At 39.0% G+C, this 22,264-nt stretch overlaps 1 protein-coding gene across 3 annotated transcripts in view; it reads right to left on the reverse strand.

The window, feature by feature from the left end:
- Nucleotides 1-21,948, reverse strand: part of CD47 (CD47 molecule) — a 48,534-nt gene extending 26,586 nt beyond the window's left edge. For all 3 annotated transcript variants that reach the window (XM_025375444.1, XM_025375443.1, XM_025375441.1), the window contains exons 1-3: nucleotides 21,702-21,948; nucleotides 10,562-10,915; nucleotides 683-772 (exon numbers count right to left, since the gene is read on the reverse strand). In XM_025375444.1, coding sequence (XP_025231229.1) covers nucleotides 683-772; nucleotides 10,562-10,915; nucleotides 21,702-21,747 — 490 coding nt within the window. In that variant the 5' untranslated portion in view covers nucleotides 21,748-21,948. The remainder of the gene's footprint in view (nucleotides 1-682; nucleotides 773-10,561; nucleotides 10,916-21,701) is intronic.
- Nucleotides 21,949-22,264: the final 316 nt, after the last annotated feature.

A 22,264-nucleotide genomic window follows, 5' to 3' on the forward strand; every position in this document is an offset into this window, starting at 1 on the left:
GTTGATTAAACATTAACCATAATACATATTACCTATCTGCCTAGTAATGACAATTCTATATTGTTGAAGCTAAATCTAGTGCAGCATCAAGATCTGCCCTCAGAAGTCTGGTTATGGTACTATTATAGGAAAGCAAGATCAGAGAACATAACTCTCTGGTAGCTGCTTCTTTAGAGGCTGCAGAACTGCACAGAGAGGAGGACAAAACATGGTTCCACGGGACTTTTCCAAGGGTGAACACATGTACACAGAGAAATTCAAACTGGGAAAATAAAAAGAGGGGAATCTAAATGCTCCAAAGTATAACATCCTATCTCAAAACTAATGCAGGCTGTCACCACCTGTTTACCAAATAACATAGTGTGTGTGTAGATGTTCTGTGACTATTAAAATGTGACATGGGTTTCAGGTGTTGTTACTAATATTCCCACTATCCATTCTTAAGAGATTAAAAAAAAAAAACACCAAATGAAAACCACCTTCTTAGGAATTAAAAGTGAACTACAGCAAAACGTGGGTGACAACATATACTTCAAGGAGACTAGCAGTATTCAAATTACATACTCATATTTATCATAATAGCACTTTTCCTAGTACAACTTTAAATATTTCACTGATAATATCTCCTAGAAATAACTATATCATCACTGAAGCATAAATGAAAAGTAGAAATAATACTTACTTTTAATACCAAACTGTCCCCAAAACAGGAGTATAGCAAAAATTGGGAAAATAACAATGAGAATATTTTCATTTGGAGAAAACCATGAAACTGGGGAAAAAGAAAACAAAAGTCACAATTAATATTTACTATAACACTTTAAATCCTGCTAATGGTCTATAATACATGCTTTATTACAGAGATGGAAAAAAATTAAAACTGTGGCCTTATTTTTACATATATTTATATAGACACATATATTTTATGTATACATACATATACGTAAAACAAATTACACATATAATGTACTTACGTAAATTTTATTTATGAAAAAAAACTACACTTACTTAATCGTTTCTCACATTTTTCCTATGTTTCACGGAAGGAGGTAGTGCAGTGCAGCGGCTGAGAACAAGGCTCTGTGGCCACACTGCCAGGGTTTGAACCCAACTCTAACTTAACACTCTGTGGAACCGTGACCACCACTTGACACCTCTTTGTTCTTCGGTGTCCTCAACTGTTACACCAGTATAGCACAGTACCTGTATCTTGAAGGACTGTTGTAACTACTAACAAAGTCAATAAAGTACATGCAAAGGGCTTAAAACAAAGCTTAGCACTCACCAGTACTCAGTTAACTAAAATTAGTATGTGTTCATGTGCTGAGTAGCTGTGTATGTGAAGTCCCAAGAATGTGCCTTCAAGTAACAATGAAGCATTCCTGTAAAGACAGACTCAAGGAACCTAAGCGAGGAAGATGCACCACTAGGTACTCTCTTCTCACTGTGGCTAAGATGGAGAGCGATGTGCCCGGTCGGTCTTTTCTCAAACTCACTCTGCAATTATCCATGCACAATTAGGCTTCAGAAGGACTGTTTATATGTAAAGTAACATGAGTGGCTTTAGGGTATTAACGAAGCTGTTATTAAGTGGGTCACATGTTACTTTTATCATAAAAATATATCCACATATCCTATATAAAGGAAATTAAGATATTAAGACTTCAAATACGATTTGTGAGAACTTTTAAAAATTAAGTTTAATTGCCTCTTATAAACCCCTAAGACCATAATTTTAGCCATGAAATTTCTGCTCTAACAATAAAGCCAAGTAAATGGACGGAAAGTATTCCGGAGTTTGCCTGTACAAGGGGCCGTGCGGTTGGAAGAGTACTTCTGATACTGCCTTAAGCAAGCACTGGCATTCCTCTGAAATCAACACTTCTTTCGAATTCAACCATGCACTACCCCTCAGGTCAACAGGTGAGGAATTTTCCAACCTTTTACTCCATAATGATAGCCACATGTTTCTTGTGTTAAGCTTATAATGCTATAATAAATCCTGATAAAATGCTTATATCAATCCCCAGAATACAACAACATTATAAACTCTGTTTTACAGATACTAGCTTTTCAGAATCCAGCATTTTGTTCTATATGTAGTAGAGACTCAATACGTTTGCTGTTGAAGGTTACGATAGTCATAAGACAGTTTCATGAGTGAATGGAAGACCTTTTCTTTTATGCTTCTTTGGTTGTAGATCTCTACCGAGAGATGTTTTTGGATACTCTGAATCAATACCTTAATTTCCAATTGTATAACTGAGTATCTTCTTATACCAAAGAAAAGTCACTTCAGTATAGCCTAAATCCCTACCAGGAAAAAATTTTGGAGATCATGCTTGGATTTTTGTATCTAATCCCCAATGGATTTGGTAAAGCTGTATGGTCTAATAGCCATGCTTAATCGATGTACTTTTCCTTACTTCCTCTGTGCTTTTGTTTTTAATTGTGTGCCTCAACTCAAGTCTCACAATTATCATGTGAGAAATTATTAACCCCTCCTTATAGTCATAGAAACTGAGGAACAGTGAATTCAGGCTTTTCAGTTATCTGAACTGTTCAAGTTCTACACTAAATCCTGATATTGCCCTCAGCCCATCCTCCACAAACTCCCCCTCTCATTTTCCTCATTTCAGTCGTGGTGACCCCATTTCTCCAGTTGCTTGAGGCTGAAAACCTTGGAGTTATACCTGACTCCTTGATTTCTCCCACATCTCACTCTAGTTAAACAGCAAATCCTGCTGGCCAATATCTGATCTCATATTCAAGATGAGCTGACAATGAAATGTTCTTTCATTGGTCTCTGCCCCTATACACACAAAAAATTTAGGATATAGTAATAGACTATTAATATACTAATATTAATTTGAATATATTAAAAAAACTAAGAGGTGCCTTCGACCCTGGAGTGACCACTCACTTTTCACTTATTCCACGAACACTTATTGAAAGTCCACCATGGAGAGGAACTCCTCTCTGCTCTTGAAGGCCAGCAGTGAACAATGCAGGGGACCCTGAGTGTACAGAGTGGGAGAAGCTGAGGCAGTAAGGAAAGGCCTCTAGGGAGAGGAACAAAACTAAGCCTAGGATGGAAAGGAGCCTACATTGTGAAGACAGAGAGGAAGAGATGCCAAAGTAACAGCAAGTTTGAGAAACCAAAGGATGGCCACTGTGGCTGGAATTCAGTGATGAAATCAGATGGGAAGAGTTTGCTGGGGCAAGACCATGTAGAGTCTTAACAGCTTGTTGGGAGAGTTTGGGTTTTATTCTAAGAGCAATGACAAGCGGCTGGAAGGCTTTAAACAGGGAAGAAAAATAACCTGACTTATTTCAAATCTTCTTTGGCAGCCACATGGAGAATGGATTACAGGGAAGCAGGACCTGTCAGAAAGTTACAGCAGCAGTAATTTGGAAGGGAGAAGGGTGTGACCAACAAATGCAGTCCTGAGCTCAGTTTTACTCATCACATTTGAAGATATAACAGGGAATTGCTCCAAAGGAAGATGACTAGAATGCGGATCCTGAAACCATGAGCAATGGCTAAAAGAACAGAGATTTTCATCACAGAGAGGAATAAATTTGAGAGAAATACTACAGCCCTCCCAGTGAGTGAGAATAGCAGCAAGTTTTAGCTTGACTTAAGGAAGAACTGAAACTGCCTGAAAACAGACCAAGATCCTCTGGGAAGTAACAATGTCTCATCACGTCAAGTTTTTGGTAAAAAATCTGAATCGCCAGCTACTTGGGATGTGATAGAAATAATTCGTAAATTAGATGATGAGATAGACTAGATGACTACTGAATGACTCCCAGATTCTACGTGAAAACAAGAAATATGAGACATTTCAACGACAGAGAGTAAGATTATAGAACAAAAATACTGTCTAAATGATTCTTTTTTTTTTTCTTTTGAGATGGAGTCTCGCTCTGTTGCCCAGGCTGGAGTGCAGTGGTACGGTCTCAGCTCACTCAACCTCCACCTAGCGAGTTCAAGCAATTCTCCTGTTTCAGTCTCCCAAGTAGCTGGGATTATAGGCAGGCGCCACCATGCCCAGCTAATTTTTATAATTTTGGTAGAGACAGGGTTTTATCATGTTGGCCAGGCTGGTCTCAAACTCCTGACCTAAGGTGATCCACCTGCCTCAGCCTTCCAAAGTGCTGGGATTACAGGCGTGGGCTGCCACACCCACCCTAAGTGATTCTTAACTGGAACTTATCAGTTTGTCACTCTCCCTTCTCACTATTGTGCCAGGATTTTAAATTGTTCCCTGGTGTGTGTGGGGGATGGGGAGGGCAATCTATGGAGAAGGGCATCCATAATTCTGTTTGAAATCATTGTTGCACATTTCTTTTGGATTTGAGCTACAGTCACTGATGAACGTGTTCCTCCTCTAATTTGTTACAGTGGGAAAAGTTTGAGGATCACTGAATTAGATATTTAAGAACCAACTGAGATGCTGGGAGAAAAAAACCAACATTTTATATAAAGACACTTGCATGCCTGTTAATCTATTGATTTGTTATGGTAGTATTGTCAGATGACGTTAACTCTTGTTCCTCAAGGGGAGAGTGAGACATGATACTTCTTTCAGCTCTGAATTTCTATGCCACTAAGAACATAAATTAAGCTTAAAATGGACTAAGAACAATGTCAGATATTTTTCCATCACAAGATTAATAAAGGTAAGCCAAGAACATTCACATCCTTATTCTACCCAAGCTATGGCTGACAACTGTGTCTATCATTCTCCACCAATTCCTGGACAGGCAGAATGGCTTTCACGAAAATGAACTTCTTGCTAGTAGAAAGGCAAAGAAGTGATATTACAAGGGTGTAGTCTACGAACGAGTGTCTAATTTTTACTTCCAAGCTTAAGTGTTATTAAAACCCAGAAACCCAGGACCTCATTTGTCTTACCACTGTACAAAAATGAGACAACCTAAAAAAGTGAAGACACCATTTCTATCAACAAAGTGTCTCCTTCAAACCTCCACAAACACAGGGAACACCAGGTTACACACACACCCCAGAGTAACATTTACAATACTAAAATGCAAACCAAATTTTTACTTGATGTTTCAGGATTGTGATGGCTTTTTTTGATGTGTTGACTTGCTAGGCTACAGTCCCATTATTTATTTAATCAAACCCAGAATTCTAAGGTGGTCCCAAAACCACTGCCCTAGCCATGCATCTTTTATACTTCCCTCCCCTTGTGTGTGGGAGACTGAGACTGTGGATGTATTGGATTTCATTTCCGCGCTTATACCACCTAGCAAAAGGGAGTCTGCTGACGTAATTAAGATCCTGAATCAGCTGACTTTAAGAAAGAGAGATTATTTTTGAGGGAGAGAGAGCTGACCTAATCAAGTGGTCTCTTAAAAGGGTCTGGGTTCTTCCTGGCAAAATAAACTCAGTATGTGAGAGGGATTCAACAAGAGGAAGATTCTCCTTTGCTGGCTTTAAATATGTAAGGGGCCAGGGGGCAAGCAATGAGGGCAATCTCTAGGAGCTGCTAGAATTCCCTGGCAGATATTTAGCAAAGAAAGAGGGACCTCAGTCTTACAATCACAAGGAATTGAATTCTGCCATAATTATGTGAGCCTAGAACAAGACCCCAAACTCCAAATGAAAGTATGCCCTGGGCAACACCTTGATTTTAGTCTTTTAAGACCTTGATCAGAGAACCCAGTCACGCCATGACCAGGCTTGCCACTTACAAAACTGTGAACTATGAGTATTGTTTCAAGCTGCTGTATTTGTAGTTATTATGCAGCACTAGAAAACTAACACAAAGCTCTTGCAATGCCTTCATGTCTTCATCATGAACAGACCATATGTCCTGTTGATAATAATGGAACTGGCAACTCTGTGGAACTTGAACTGACCTTTCTAAACAAAACTCTAATAGCTTAGAGAAAAATAAATTTTACGTTTTCAAGTTTTGGTATTGTTAATAGAATAGAAATATTAACGACAAATTTTATGATTACTATTACTTGCATTTAGTATTTAGTTATTTACAAGCTGTTGTCACATGAACCACATACTATGGTGGTAAAAATACTGGGTTTTGATGCCAAAGAGATCTAGGTGTAATTCCTGGCTATTACTCTGACCTTGAACAACCTTGAATCTCTTTTGCTTCCCTGTTTGTTAAATGGTAAGACCTCCATCTATCTCCTAGAGTTCTTGAGAGGATAACAGGACGCGACTTACATAAAGTATGTGGCATATGTGCAAATAAATGTTAGGTCACTTTACATATTTGTACTGCAACCACTTCCTTGAAATCAGCAATGATGTCTTCTTCATCACGGAATCTGTGATGCCTAGCATGGTACCTGACACATGGTAGGCACTTAGTAAAATTTTGTTAAGTAAGAGAGATATTATTTATATCTCAAACATTTCCATGATGGTGATGGCATCTTTATTGTACTAAGAAAAATTTGAGGGCCAGTTAGGTTGAGTTTCTTATCTAACTTTTTTTAAAGCTATTAAACAGTAAAGTCTAGGAAACAGTGAAGTCTAGAAAACAGTGAAGTCTAGAAAACAGCTTTGTAAATTCAAGTCCAGTGCTCCTTCCAATGGACTACACTATACATAGGCACAGAGGTATATAAAACTATATCTTACAGTGTTTCCATGTATTCAGTCGTAGTCCTCTAAAAAATAAAAAAAGGCACAAAGAATGGTCACTATTATCTGCATTCTATTAAGTATAATTCACTTCTCTATTGAGCAAGTTCTGTTTCTCATTTATGCCTGTATTTGCAAAAATCACAACATAGTAAAAATGGTTTCTAATGCCTAAATCCTCAAAGTCCATAACAGGTAAGTATTCTTACTAGAAAAAACTTATTCTCCATAGTAAGAGTCCTGCCCCATTTAACCTTTTTGTGCAGATAAGTTTTTAACTGTTTGTTTGTTTGCTTGCTTGTTTTTTTTTTCAGTTAAAAATGGTTACAACATAGTGGTACCAGATACTGCTGAGGATGTGGAGAAACTAGATCACTCTTACAATGTTGATGGAAATGTAAAATGAAATAGCCACTCTGGAAAAGTCTGGCAGTTTCTTTAAAAACTAAGTATATACTTACCATACAGCCCAGTAACCATACTTCTGAGCATTTATCCCAGAGAAATGAAAACTGTGTCTACACAAGAAACTGTACACAATTGTGCACAGCAGTTTCATTTGTAACAACCCAAACTTGGAAACAACCAAAATGTCCTACTGTAGGTAAATGATTAAAAAACTGCAATATATTCATATTAGGGACTACTACTCAGCAAAAAAAAGAAAGGAAAAAAAAACTATTGATAGACGCAATCACTTGAATAGATCTCAAGGGCATTGTGCTGAGTGAAAAAGCCCTCAAAACGTCACATCCTGTATCATTCCATTTATATAGTATTGCTGAAATGACAAAATCATAGATATGGAGGGCAAATTGGTGCTTGCCAGGTTAGGGACAGTAGGAGGTGGTGGTATGACTAGTAAGCATAAGCATGAGGGAGATGTTTGTGATGATGGATAGGTCTATGTCCTGATTGTGTAGGTAGTTATGCAAATATACACATGATAAAACGAGAGAGAACCATTCACACACTGCACCATTGTGAATTTCCTGATTTTCATATTGTGTTATTGTCACCTAAGAGGAAACCACTGGGGGGACCAGGTGAAGGGCACATGGAACCTATCTTTGAATCATCCTGTAAATCAATAATTATTTCAAAAAATTAAAATGGATGCAAAGCCAAATGTCTCAAACCTCTGGTAGAATTTTCTACATTCTCTATAATAAAACAACACTTTCTCCTTTTAATGGCCCCCAAAATAAGTCTAGTTCTTATTTTTATAGGATATTTTGAAAACAAAGAAAGATAAAACAATCTTTCAATCACATGCAAAATAATAAACTGCTTTCTTCTCAGATCCTGGCATTCCTTTCTCTTCCATCTTCATTTCATCTTCTGGCCTTTCGAATCTCGTATCTTGAGTTTTCCAGTATACCTCTCAGATGATCTAACTCCAGTTAGCTGCAGTGCATATGACTGACTGATTACACCCTTCCTGAAAGGTATACTTAACAACAACAACAAAAGCTCCTTTGCCCAAATTAATATCAATAGTAAAAGCTACAATGTAAGAGAGAGTTCTTAGCAGAAAGACCTTTCAAATTCTCCTTGCCTACTCGGAGCCATTCCCTGCCCATTCCTCACTGCACACAAATCCCTCTCACAATGCTCCAGGCTAACTTCAACAACTTGATACCTTCCTTCACAAAATAAACATCCCAGGAAAACAACTAATGTTTACAACACACTTTGGTTTACAAAAAAACATGTTTACACAGGATCTCATTTGATGCTCATTAGACTATAGAATACATAAAAGCAAGTATCTATTGTAATCTCTTGGACATGAGGTCACTTGGACTCGGTTAAGTACCTTCTCAAGATCACACAGGTGAATAGTAAGTTGCTGAACAGGGGCTATAACTCAGACCTCCTGATTCTCAATCCTAAGTAATGTCCAAACATTTCATCAAACCAAACACCCCATTCCTAATCTGGTAGCAGATTATTTTACAAAAGCTAGGCAAATAGTTGATCCAACTGAACAGAACTGAAGCTATCCAGAGTTAAGGTTCACAGAATGTGGTTAACCCATGATGGGTAATATGACAGGTAATTTTATTTTTTTGAGATTTTTTTTTAATTTTTAAATTATTATTATTATACTTTAAGTTCTAGGGTACATGTGCATAACGTGCAGGTTTGTTACATATGTATACTTGTGCCACGTTGGTATGCTGCACCCATCAACTCGTCAGCACCCATCAACTCGTCATTTACATCAGGTATAACTCCCAATGCAATCCCTCCCCCCTCCCCCCTCCCCATGATAGGCCCCGGTGTGTGATGTTCCCCTTCCCGAGTCCAAGTGATCTCATTGTTCAGTTCCCACCTATAAGTGAGAACATGCAGTGTTTGGTTTTCTGTTCTTGCGATACTTTGCTGAGAATGATGGTTTCCAGCTGCATCCATGTCCCTACAAAGGACACAAACTCATCCTTTTTTATGGCTGCATAGTATTCCATGGTGTATATGTGCCACATTTTCTTAATCCAGTCTGTCACTGATGGACATTTGGGTTGATTCCAAGTCTTTGCTATTGTGAATAGTGCCGCAATAAACATACGGGTGCATGTGTCTTGATAGCGGCATGATTTATAATGCTTTGGGTATATACCCAGTAATGGGATGGCTGGGTCATATGGTACTTCTAGTTCTAGATCCTTGAGGAATCGCCATACTGTTTTCCATAATGGTTGAACTAGTTTACAATCCCACCAACAGTGTAAAAGTGTTCCTATTTCCCCACATCCTCTCCAGCACCTGTTGTTTCCTGACTTTTCAATGATTGCCATTCTAACTGGTGTGAGATGGTATCTCATTGTGGTTTTGATTTGCATTTCTCTGATGGCCAGTGATGATGAGTATTTTTTCATGTGTCTGTTGGCTGTATGAATGTCTTCTTTTGAGAAATGTCTGTTCATATCCTTTGCCCACTTTTTGATGGGGTTGTTTGTTTTTTTCTTGTAAATTTGTTTGAGTTCTTTGTAGGTTCTGGATATTAGCCCTTTGTCAGATGAGTAGATTGCAAACATTTTCTCCCATTCTGTAGGTTGCCTGTTCACTCTGATGGTAGTTTATTTTGCTGTGCAGAAGCTCTTTAGTTTAATTAGATCCCATTTGTATGACAGGTAATTTTAAATAGAGATTTCAAAACAGAAAGAACAGACTCATATGGGGCTGAAGAACTCAGCTAGCACAGCAGGAAAGAGCAAAGAGAGGAGACTATTCAGCTAATTTTACTACCTTCTACACCTCACCAACCCAAGTTTGTGACAAAAAGGGCAGAATCATGGTGCTATAATCAAGTCTGAATTTGAATAAATTAATTTGAATCCCTAGCTCTCTCATATTTTGGCCGAGAAAAAGAAGACCAAAGTAAGGCTAAGCACAGAAAATCTGAAGAAATCATCCATGATAATGTGATTTAATCTCCTGATTCTCCTTTACTCTCTCCAGAGGAAGCATGGCTGGGACTTGCCAACCCTTGGTCAAAGTGTAAGGTTAAAAAAAAAAAATACCAGAAGGCTGAATAATTGGAAAGATACTTTAAAATTAGTCACAGGAAAGAAAGTATTTGGATGGCAGCAAACAGAAATGAAGAGTACATTACCCCAGGACCAATCACCCAAATAGAATGGTCCTTAGACCAAAAGTTTGAGAACCACACAATATACAAATTAACAAGTAATACAAATTAAATAGTAAATGTGTTTTACTGTGAAGAGTAGACTAACAAATAGGATAGAAATCACAACCTTAAACCCGCTAAACATTACATCAACATTTATTATTAATAGCCTGCTTTTTGATTCAAAGGAGTACCTATCCCCATTTGGCCTCCTCTCGAAAGAGGATCAGGTTGTACTAGGACAAATTAAAAAAAAAGAGCTTTCATAGAAGTCTTACCAACACGATATTTTAGCTCAATGATCGTTTCACCTTCTCTGGTTAATTCTGTTACTTCACAAGTGTAGTTTCCTGTGTGTGAGACAGCATCACTCTTATCCATCTTCAAAGAGGCATCTCCTTTTAGTAATTGTGAGACTTCAATTTTTGCACTACTAAAGTTAGCGGGGGCAGTGGACTTGTTTAGAGCTCCATCAAACGTGTAAATATCTCTTCCTTTAAATTTCCACTTTACATATACTTCGGTAGTGTTTTGTGCCTCCATATTAGTAACAAAGCATGGAATGATGACAGTGTCATTACAGAACGTGAATTCTACAGATTTTGTTTTATTAAATAGTAGCTGAGCTGATCCTGGAAAGGAAAAAGAAAAAGATTTCATTAGTTATAGAAGTCTGTACTGTAAGATCTTAAGTTACAAATCCTTAGGATAAACAGCAACATTTCCATTGTTCACTTAAGTAAACAGTATAGCAATGAAGAAGACCTATTAGGTGAAACACGGAAACAAATTATATTTTAATATTAACTTGCACAGCTGGAAGGCATCATTATGACTTTTCTTTATTCATTCTCAATAATACAAAGTATACATTACATGCATCTTGGGAATAAATTCAGAAACTATGTTAGAACATGCAGGTGTAATATCTGGCTTGCAAAGCTTTGAAGTAATCATTACTGCCTACTGATATATGTAGAAAACCATTGTACTTATCAAGGTAAAATTTTGAACAGAAAATCAAACCAAATATTTTATTCAGTTTCAACTTCAATACACTGCTAAATAGAACTTGCTGAACTGATATGAAATTTATCTTTACCCTTATGCTGCATTTCCAAAAAAAGTGGCAGGTTCTACTGTACTTTAATATACAAAGTAAATAGAATGAATCAAATCATATCTTTCCACTAGGATGGAAAATCCTAAAATACTAATGAGGAAAAAAACCCAGTATCTGTGGCTACTTTCCCATTGCAAAATATAGGCAGCAATAGACATTTTGTATGGGAGTCCTGAATGACATTTTTCCACCCCTACATTTCATTGACACTACAGAACAACAATCTCCAAATGTGTATTACAGGTATTCTTCCCCCAAGAAACCACAAAACAGTGAAAAAGCTAAGTAAGATACAGGCTGAAACCAAGAGCAGTTACTGCTAACAAGCATCCTTTCAACACTTCTCAATAGGATAAACTACCAGTTGTTGCCTTATAGAAGAGGGACTGGGTAAATAAATGTAATCACTCATTGTTCAACTAAAACGTACAAGAATGTGTAGGAATTATAGTTGTCTTCCATATTCTTCAGTCACTCAGCAATTCTTTTATCTAAGTAGCTACTTGGCCTTCCCCTCAAAATATAAACAAAAACAAAACACAAATTACTAACAAATATAAATAAAACATCAACTTTGTTAATAGTTCACAATTAGGATTTCCTTCTACATAAACTGGAATAAAAATCAGAGGCATAGAATGTTTCTATTGTAAGAACACAATGTTTATTCAATAAATACCCCATGAATTGAATGCAAGGATGCATAGTGGAATATGTACTGGATAATGTTCAAAACACCTGAGTAAAAATTCTATTTCTACCTCTTTTTAATATGCTGCCTTAAGCAACTCACTTTTCTATGCCTTGATTTACTCTCTAAAATAGGCGGATCTCTTAAATAGGAGGATCAAAAACAAACACTGGGCTACTTCACAGAACTGTGTTGAGCATTAACATGGAAAATACAGCAGCAAGTACTCTCTAAACAATACTATGCTGTAAAAATGTAGGGCGATACTATAAAAACTAGATAATCTGGCATTTTAATGTAATGATATGGACCTTCTTTGACTAGTCCAAATGGTTATATTTCTGGGAAACTGCAGTCTGAACCTACATTGTGGGCATCCACAGCTCACCTCTTCCCAGTTTTCTACATTTCTAGCTGCCCAAGTATGAGGAAGCCCAAGGCAAAACCTGGACTTCTGTTGCATTCTTTAAAACTTTGGAATTGTGAATTCTTTCCCCTGAGAGAGAAACACTGAGGGAGAGAGAACGTAGTATACAAGAGAAGAAAAAGGGGGTGAAGATGTTCAAATTACAAAGGAAGGCAAGTATCAGAAAATATGGTCAAGATTTTGAAAGGGATACAAAGATTACTGGGTATTCTTTCAGCGAAGTGCTGGGCAATGTCTAACAGACCCTGTGGAATTACCTGACTCTATAGAAGCCTGCGTCTTTCACTGACTTTGACTGGGCTGTTTTACAGTTTCATAAGTTGTAGAAAACTGAAGGTAATTCAAATGGATTGGTGTCCCTAGAGATAAAAATAAATCGTGTTCTGGAATTGATTTCCACCTGGTGGAAGAGAGGACTCCAAAAGATTACATTTTACTGCCCTGAGGATATTGACCAATTTTGCATTTATTAGCAAATTCACTTAGGCATTCTTGATTGCCTATAAAAGTGTCTGTTTTTCCAATTTTCTTTTAAAAGGGTTTTGCCTTCTTGCTGGTTTGCTTGTTAATTAATGAGTAAAATAAAATCTTTGACATATTTTCATTTTATATTTGCATGAATCATGGTTTGACTTTTTAGAGATTATTCTTAAAAAAAAAAGAGGTACAAATGAACTCAGTCATCCTATGAAACTTTTTGCAAAGGCTTTAATTAAGTAAGTAAGAAGTAGTTGGTGAACAATCCACAATTTCATAAATGTTTAGAGAATGAATTTTCAAAGGAATACAGAAAGCAATAATTGCACTGCATTATGTTATAATAAAAACATTTTATAGCTGAAGCAATTTAAGTAGAATAAATGCTATTAGTAAAAATAACAGTAAAATTGACCTGGATAAACCATAATTTGAATAACCTTTGCACTAGTAATTAATAAATAAGGGCAGGCCAAAAATATCACTCTAGCTGTTAACTACAACTTCAATCTCTATACTAAGATGCATTAAAAAACTATTAAGCAGTAAAATTGTCTGATTTGGGGTTTCTTCCTTTTGCCTACTGCCTTCTCATAAAACAGCAAAGTGAAGAAACTATTTAAAATGTAGAGAGCAAATAAAGAAACACAGATAATTAACATGAATAAGAAAACTCTGAATAAACAAAATAATGCTTATAGCAGTCTAAATCAATAGAAGTAGACAAATGTAACCAAGAGTAATGCCAGAGTTATAGATAAATTAGCAAATAAAATGGGAAAATAATTTTATATCAAATGCCAAAAGTATTAGACTTGAAACCTTCACTGGAACTGTACAAGTACTGGTGAATATAGACTATCAGCCCAAACCATCTCAGATCACAGTCTAGAAAACAGCTTTTTAGTGGCAGAGAAGACTCAATCCATGGTGGTCACAGCACACAAGTTCAGGTTAGAAATTTTAAAAATGCAACCAACATTTGTCGAGAATTACCTGTGATGAAATATTGTGACAGGATGTGAGGATACAGCAATGAAAAAATATAGTTATTATCTTTTACGAGCTTACAATTCTCATACGGGCGATGATAAGTACTTTATATAATACAAGGTTACAAGTGTTATCTTCTCTGTATGGATAACATCCTTATGGATGGGCAGAAGAGTAATCGGTCTTACAGATTTCTAAGAAAATTTGTGTTGCTACTAGGCAAAAACAGAAGAATGTCATAGTCCCTGCTCCTCCAGGCCTTCAATCTTTATCCTTTTACATGTTTCATGTGAATGTTCTCTTCTTTTTAACAACTCTTAAATTACTCCCTTTTGCCCTTTATCCCATACTCTCCAACAGTCCTGTCTCCCTATCTCTTAATACAAACTGAATCCTTCAGAGGAGAATCCTGAAGCTTCCAATACTCCTTCCCTATAAACTTACCTGCAACCCCAACTATCCACACTGTTTTTGTTTTTGTTTTTGTTTTTGCTTCCTTTTCAGAAATGAATCCCATCACCTGAGAGCTAGTTTCCATTTCTGCTCCATACCCATCAGTCTCCTCAAGGACTTCCCTTAGTTGATTATCAGCCTCCCACATCCCCCATTCCATTTACAAGGTGTTTTGTGTGTGTCTTTAAAAATTGCTCGAATATTCGCCAACTTAAAAAAAAAAAATCCCTCATACTTGTCTCTCTCTTCCCTAGCATCCCAAATTAACAATCTAAAGCATTTCCTCACTTCCAATTCAATCCTTAAATCTGTTACCGGCCTCCACCCATTCACCCCTATTTCTTTACTACTACAGCTCTTGCCAAAGTCACCATCAATCCCTTGTGAAAAATCAAATATGCATGGTTCACTTTCTGTCTTGTCTTTTCCACAGTTCTTGAGCCAGTGGGTGGTTTCTTTCTTGCTCTTCTCTCTTGGCCTCCATGGTATCTCCTGATTATGAATTTCCTCCTGCTTGGTCCATCCCATGCTAGTTTGCTTTCTTTGTTGAAATCTATTCCTTGACTCACACTAAATGTTAGTGTCCCTAAGGGCTTCCGATTCAGCACCCTCTGCCCCCCAGTATTTTCCCTGACTCCCATGGTTTTCTTCACCTGCAAACTTTTAAATAAAAAACTTAATCATGCACTGCCTTTCTTCTAAACTGCAGATGTTGGACAGCCAACTGTCTGCTGCGCACTTCCACTTGGATATAATACAGTTACTTCAAAGTCAGTATGTCCAAAAACTTATGTACCCCCTCAGCCTAAATCACTTTGCTAAAGCATTTTCTATCATCTACCAGTGAACCGGACCTGGACCTAAGAATCACGTTAGATTCCTCCCTCTCCTTAGCCATGGAGAATTCTTAGTAGGTTCAACCTAATTAATAATTCCTAAATCCAATGTCTGTTGAATGAATGAATTAGACACTCATCCTCTCCCTCGAACTACTGCCATACCCTCCTAACCAGCTCCCTGCCTCCATCCTCAAGGTTTCTCCATCCTGGCCCTGACGTATTTTCTACAGTTCCCAAAATAACTGTTCTAAATGCAAATGTGCACTCCTTTGCCTAAGATACTTTAACAACACCCTCAACCCTTTTCAGGCTAAATTCTAAGTACATTAGCATGGAATACAAACGAGGTCCTTCAAGATCCTTTCCAGCCCCACCTCCTGTACTCCCTTATTTCCACACTAAGCTCCAATCATAATGACCTTACTGCAATTCCATGACTATGCAAATGCACTCTCACCCCCATGCCTTAGCACATACTGTTCCTCAAACCTAAATAGCCTCTTAACTATTATACACTATTACCCCACTGAGTACATAGGGTGTATAATAGTTAAGAGCACACATTTAGGGGTCAGACCCTGGTTTAAGGCTCAGCTCATGCACTTCTTAGCTGTATAACCTTAGGTAAGTTACTTACCTCTGCCTCTCAGTTTCCTCATCTATAAAATGTGAATACTGGTGGTATATACCTCATAGAGATATTGTTAAGATTTAATAAGATAATGAACATGTTCTTGTACCACCTTTCACATATACAGCAAGTATTCAATAAATGGCAGCTACAGCTGCTAACTTTTGCTCTTCTTACAAAGGCGCAGTTGAGTTGTTCAGTCTTGTTTCCCTTCCCTACCATTACTCAAATGTATTCTTCCCCTCCTTATTGTTCCCACTGCCTTGTGTTCAAATGTTGTCACTGTACCTACTACTGTATAATTACTATTTTACTTAACTGATATCTCCAGGCTCAGAAAGTAAGACATTGTCTTCATTTGGTATCCCAAGAATCTAACACAGGGTCCAGAAAGTAGGATTCAGTACATTCCTTGTGAATGTAAAAAGTTTAAAGTACAAATTCCATAGAAGAAAAATCTAAAAATCATGTGGGAGAAGATATACTTTTCTTCCATATTTCAAGAGAACCTGCCACTGCTTCTCACTTGTATAGACTTGATTATGAAATCATGAAGCTGCATATTTTCATGGAAAATCTCAAGTCACTTGTATGGTTGGATAGAAAAGTTCCTTAAAAATCACAAGAATGTGTCTTCCTAGAGGGTGAATGATCTTCCTAGAGGGTGATGTCTAAACTGGGTCTTAAAGGATGAATAACAATGTTATGGGAAAGAAGGGGCTTTCTAGGCAGAGTAACGTGTACAGCCAGAAAGTGAAGAACTGAAAGCAGAGAATTATTTAGGTGAGCTCTAGGAAATGAGGTTGGAAAAGATGATTAAGAAAAATTCTAAAGGGCTTCCTTGAATGTCATGCTGAGTTTAGACTTGATAACATAAACAACTTGTAAACCACTCAGATTTAATTTCATTAAAAAAAAAAAATAACATTGACAGCAGTGTAAAGGAAGGACTGAGGGCAGCAAGGGAAAAGAGAAAGGGAGATCCATTAAGAGACTATTGCAATAGTCCAGGTAAAGAACAACTGGAGAGAAGACCTAAAACTTAACAGTAATCAACAGAAGTTAGTTGTGGAAAGCAGGTGAGATAAAGAGGGGAAAATTGAAATTGTTAACCAAAATGGTATGCATAGCTAGTTGAATGGTAGGTTAATTATAGAGAAAAGAGGCTTAAATATTTGTGGGGAATATCTTTCCATCTGTTAATGGACTACTGAGATCTGAGGTACACTATGTTTGAGAAGTGAAAGAGAAAGAAGATGGCTTTATCAAGCACTTAAAATATATTAAGTGGCAGTGATTCTTTTACAATAAATTTGGCAGTGTAAGAAAGTAGAGAAGGCAACAACTGACAACGTGGAAGCGGGGACAAGGGCAAGGACATTTTGGTTCTTGAGGTTTTTTGTTTTACTTTTTAATATGGGGTAAATTTGATCACGTGTGCAAGCTAAGGGGAAGGAGTCAATGGAAAGGGATGGATCTAAGATGCAAGACTGAAGAATTAAGCTGACTGAGCAGGTCTCCAAGATGGTATAAGTGAAAAGATGGTAGACAGGTTGTCCTTTCCTTGGAAAGGTGAGTAGGTTTTCTTCTGAAGCTGGATGAGGGAAGAGAATGAGATGAAGGTTATCTAAGACGTTATAGATCAGTTTAGTAATGGTGGGAGGGAAGCTGAGGGAGTCCAAACCACACACCACTATTTTTTGCGGTAGAGTAGGAAGTTAATTATCTGCTGGGAATGGATGTTCAGGAATAGGGTAAGAAGTCTCAGCAGCCTCTAAGGTAAAGAAGCAAAGATCACCAGTAAAGATACATGCCAGAAAGGAATTCTACCTACTTTTGCCCTTAGAACTAGCGTCTGGCTTGAATAACTGGAGTCTCTAACTAAATTGGGTTATGTACAGAAAGGATGAAGGCAGATCTCTCCTCAATGAATGCTAAAATAAAGGTCTGGGGGTAGAGTGGAGTGTCCACAAGTTGTACTTAGTTCTGACCCAAAGCAATCCCCCTAATGAATTTAAAAGTAGCCTTGGCTGGGTGCGGTGGCTCACGCCTGTAATCCCAGCACTTTGGGAGGCCCAGGCGGGCGGATCACGAGGTCAGGAGATCGAGACCACGGCGAAACCCCGTCTCTACTAAAAATACAAAAAATTAGCCGGGCATGGTGGCGGGCGCCTGTAGTCCCAGCTACTTGGGGAAGGCTGAGTCAAGAGAATGGCGTGAACCCAGGAGGCGGAGCTTGCAGTGAGCCAAGATTGAGCCACTGCACTCCAGCCTGGGCGACAGAGCAAGACACTGTCTCAAAAAAAAAAAAAAAAAAAAAAAAAAAGGTGGCCTTATAAGAATGGAAGAGGCCAACTTAGAATTACAAGGGGCAGGGCAGTTTAAAGTCAATAACATTCAGAATTATGGCCTTATCAAGCACCTAAGTACCATCAGGGGATAAAAACAAGATATCCCTATGGTCTACATACTACATCTTAAGTCATTAAGAGACATACTGTCTGAAATTTGTCTATATGCCAAACAGGGCTTTGCAAACTGCTTGGTGCATAGCATAGGCCCATACTTGCTTGAAATGGAAAAAGTGGTTTTGACAGACCTTGAACTTGCCAAACCCCTTGGCTTTACCTTTTAACCTACAGGTGTGATATATATTCAAATATGCACATTAATTCTCCTAATCTGAATCTCAAACCATAAGACTGACCAGATTCTGACTCTTATGCAACTGCTCCATGGATTTGGAATGAAATATTCAGAGGTGGGTATAGCTTGATTTCTGTTTCAACACTGTATAATCATGAAGAGGAAAACCCCAGATTCTATTGTCTTAGTCTAGATGTATCAGAATCAAATTTCCTGGGTGCTCTGTATTTTCTACTTCAGTACTACAATGAGTTTAACAAAACTGATCCTACACTATTATTGTTGCTCTTTTTATCACAGAAGAATTATCTACACCAGTATACAAAGTGAAAGTAACTTCATGATAACCCAAGACAATATTATTAAAATCAGACTGAGATATAAGATATGAAAATAGAAATGTTTATCTTGTATAAAAAGGTAGGCAGAAACCTAAAAGACAGGGAAAGTGATTGAAAATTATGTCACAAAAAGAACATTACTATATTAAAAACAATGCCTATATACTAGCTATAGCTGAATTCGTGTTATGAAATGTAAATCTAGTTTTGCTAACATGCGTGATTATTTTGGATTTAGAATATGCAACAATTTGGGGGAAAGTCATCTATCTCTCATCTTTAGAACCTGGCCTTTCAAATCTCCATGAACAACTCAGTGGCAAAGATAAAACATCTGCCAAAACACAGATGACAGCAGGAGCAAGTGTCCTAATGGTAGGCATGTAGTGTAATGCTTTAAAAACCACTGCCTCTAGACTGCTGGGGCGGCCCCATAAATACGTACTTTTAAATAGGCGTTTACTTCCTTAAAATGGCAACTTGTATTTAAAAATAATATATTCTTTAAGAGAAAACATTTTTATTTAAACAAGCCGAATTACTACTAGACTTAGACAATGGAAAAAAATTTTATTTAATCATATGTGCCCTGATTTAAAAAAAAAAAAAAAACAAAAAAACTCATTTTGTACAAAGAGAAATCATTCAACCACTAAAAAGACAGTTCACAACACCATCATTATTTATTTAAGGTTTTATTTGCTAGCTAATAAATACCACTGAAACCGTGCACTTTTAAACAAAGTATAATTGGACATGAGTGGGGGCAGAGTGGAACGCAACATAGTAATTCATTCCACATCTCGCAAACCATTAAGGTGCCTTGCAGTTTGCCTGTAATTGCATGAAATGAGTATCTGAGATAACTTCTTTCACCACAAAGGCCACTAACACTGTAGAGGGTGCCAGGAAAGGTCCCTGATTCCTGGGGCTTAATTAATGAAACTGAAAACAAAATCAAACTTCAATAGAAATGAATGTACAGATCCATGACTTTCTTACTCATTTAGATTCTAAAGTCAGTCTCTCAAACCCTTGGTTTGCTGAGACATCTTTCTTCATACATGTCCCTTTCGAAGCTATATATTAAACACATACAAAAACATATTTTATAACAAATACTATCACTTCCTGTTTTACAGTCCACACTTAAATCAATTGCATAATGCCTGTATTTTGCGGGGTTTTTTCAGGTTAATATTAACTAAGTACAATAAAATACTATAAATTCTGAATTCTATGACTCTAGGGATTCGAACACATTAAAATTGTGTGTAAACGAATGCTAATTACATGATATTAACTATTACTAAAGAAGGCCTAACATAAATCCTATCACTCAAAGTACCATTCCAACAGTTCTAATCTACTTGATTTAAATCTAACCTACCTGTTTTAAAAACAGTATACGGTTTATACTTTTTACTATTTAGGCAATTTGAGTAAGTGACACTGTATCACTTCATATCTGGATCAAAATGAAAGCGTTCTGAAATTATTATGCGATTATACAACACATCTCTGAAAGCAGTTTTGGCAATAATGATAGTAAAGGCAATAAGCATACTAAACGTGATGGCAGGAAACACTAACATCAACCAAACATTTAGATAACGGAGATGTTGATTCAAGTGGTCAGCAGAGACTTAAGGGCATCTTGGAAATAGCTAAAGTCACAAGCCTTTAGGAATGGCACACTGAGGCTAATAATCAGTTTAAAATTGAATTAATTTAGCATTCCAGGATAAATGTAACAATTGCTGTTACTGGTACTCAAGCTGAATTCTGAATCTTACAAAAGTTCACAAAAGGCTCTATAGATGTGAAGTGTGACAGGCACTCACTGTAGAGCTACGAATGTTTCTATTCCTCGCTCAGTTTTTACAGACGAAGCACACGTTTTACAAAAGCGAAATGGATTCCAAAAGCTCGGGGTGGGGGGTGGCGGGGGGGAGGTTCTTTGGCGTCGAAAGACACCAAATCCCATTCTGTTGCACATGTTTTGACTGGAGGTTACTGTCTTCCTATTTCAGGCGAAATCCAGATTACTTTTAAAACGGTTCCCCCAAATAAAGTGGGAAAAACTTCAACGTACAATTTAGAATGTATGCAAGTGGCTGATGGGGCGTGGGGGTCACGAGAAAGAAAGAGTTTCCAGCAAGCTTATTTTTAGGATTAAAAACTACAGCAAAAATTACACAGCCGGAAGATTCTTCTGATTGAACGCTGAGTTGAAAATGAAACTTAATTGTGTCCTTTACGTCCTCTTCGCTCCTATGTTCATGTGGGAGGCAAAGGGCAGAAACCCCTTCTCACCGACTTCGCCAAAATGCGCACTTCCATCGCAAGAGGCCCGGGCCCTCCCACTCCCTCCCTCAACCCCAAATGCGTCTAAGCACTGAGAAGGGAGAGGGGTGCGAAAGAAGGGGATCCCTGGCAGCTGCAGCCCCTCGCCTCCGATCGCGCCCTTTCTTTCTAGTTAATTTTTGCGCGAGGTGCGCGGTTTAGAGTCTTCCTCTGCGTGTGCATTTGGAGATGGAGAACCGGGTGGAGGAGATGAGCCCCGCTCTCACCCAGGGGGAAGACGACGACCAGGGAAAGGAAGGGAGGAAGAAAGGGGGCGCCCGATTCCCCGCGGGGCCCTCCCACGTCTGCACTTCGGGCGCTCGGGGCCCGAGCGTTCTGCGACCCGGCCACCCTCTTTTCAGGGCGCCGCCGGGCTGGCTGGGGCGCAGCCCACACACCCGCGGGGGCGAAGCGACAGCAGCCGCAGGGCTGGGAGCGAGGAGCCACTCACCGCAGCACGCCGAGCCCAGCAACAGCGCCGCTACCAGGGGCCACATCTCTGCGCCCGCCGCGGGGTCGCCGCCGCCGCCGCAGGTGTCTGGAGCAGCAGCCGCCGCCGCCGTTACAGGCAGGACCGACCGCCGCCGCCCGTCACAGGCAGGACCCACTGCCCAGGCTGCCCGGCCGCGCGCACGCGCGCTCCCACCGCTTCCCGCCCGCTCCCCCGCCTGCTCCCCGCCCGCGAGAGCCGCGCACGCGCACTCGGCCCCGCCCCGCAACCGCGGCTGTTGACGCGGCGCCCTCCCCAGTCGCAGGCTCCAGACCCGGGGCCCGCCTGCCCGCTCCACGAAGACCAGATGCCTGCTCTAGGGCGGTGGCACGCGCCGCGCTTCCGGGTCACGTCCTGTCGCACCCGCCCGCCCCTGGGGTCCGCGTGTTCTCCCGCCGCAGGAGGCTGAACCCTGTGTTCCCACGCTCGCCGTGGACCTCCTTGCACCCGTCCCTCTCCGCGGGTCTGTTCCTGCCTTTCGCGCGGCGCTGGGCCCCACTGTCCTCTCTCTCTACTTTTTCCCT

This window comes from Theropithecus gelada, chromosome 2 (assembly GCF_003255815.1).
Source record: "Theropithecus gelada isolate Dixy chromosome 2, Tgel_1.0, whole genome shotgun sequence".
Taxonomy (NCBI): Eukaryota; Metazoa; Chordata; class Mammalia; order Primates; family Cercopithecidae; genus Theropithecus; species Theropithecus gelada.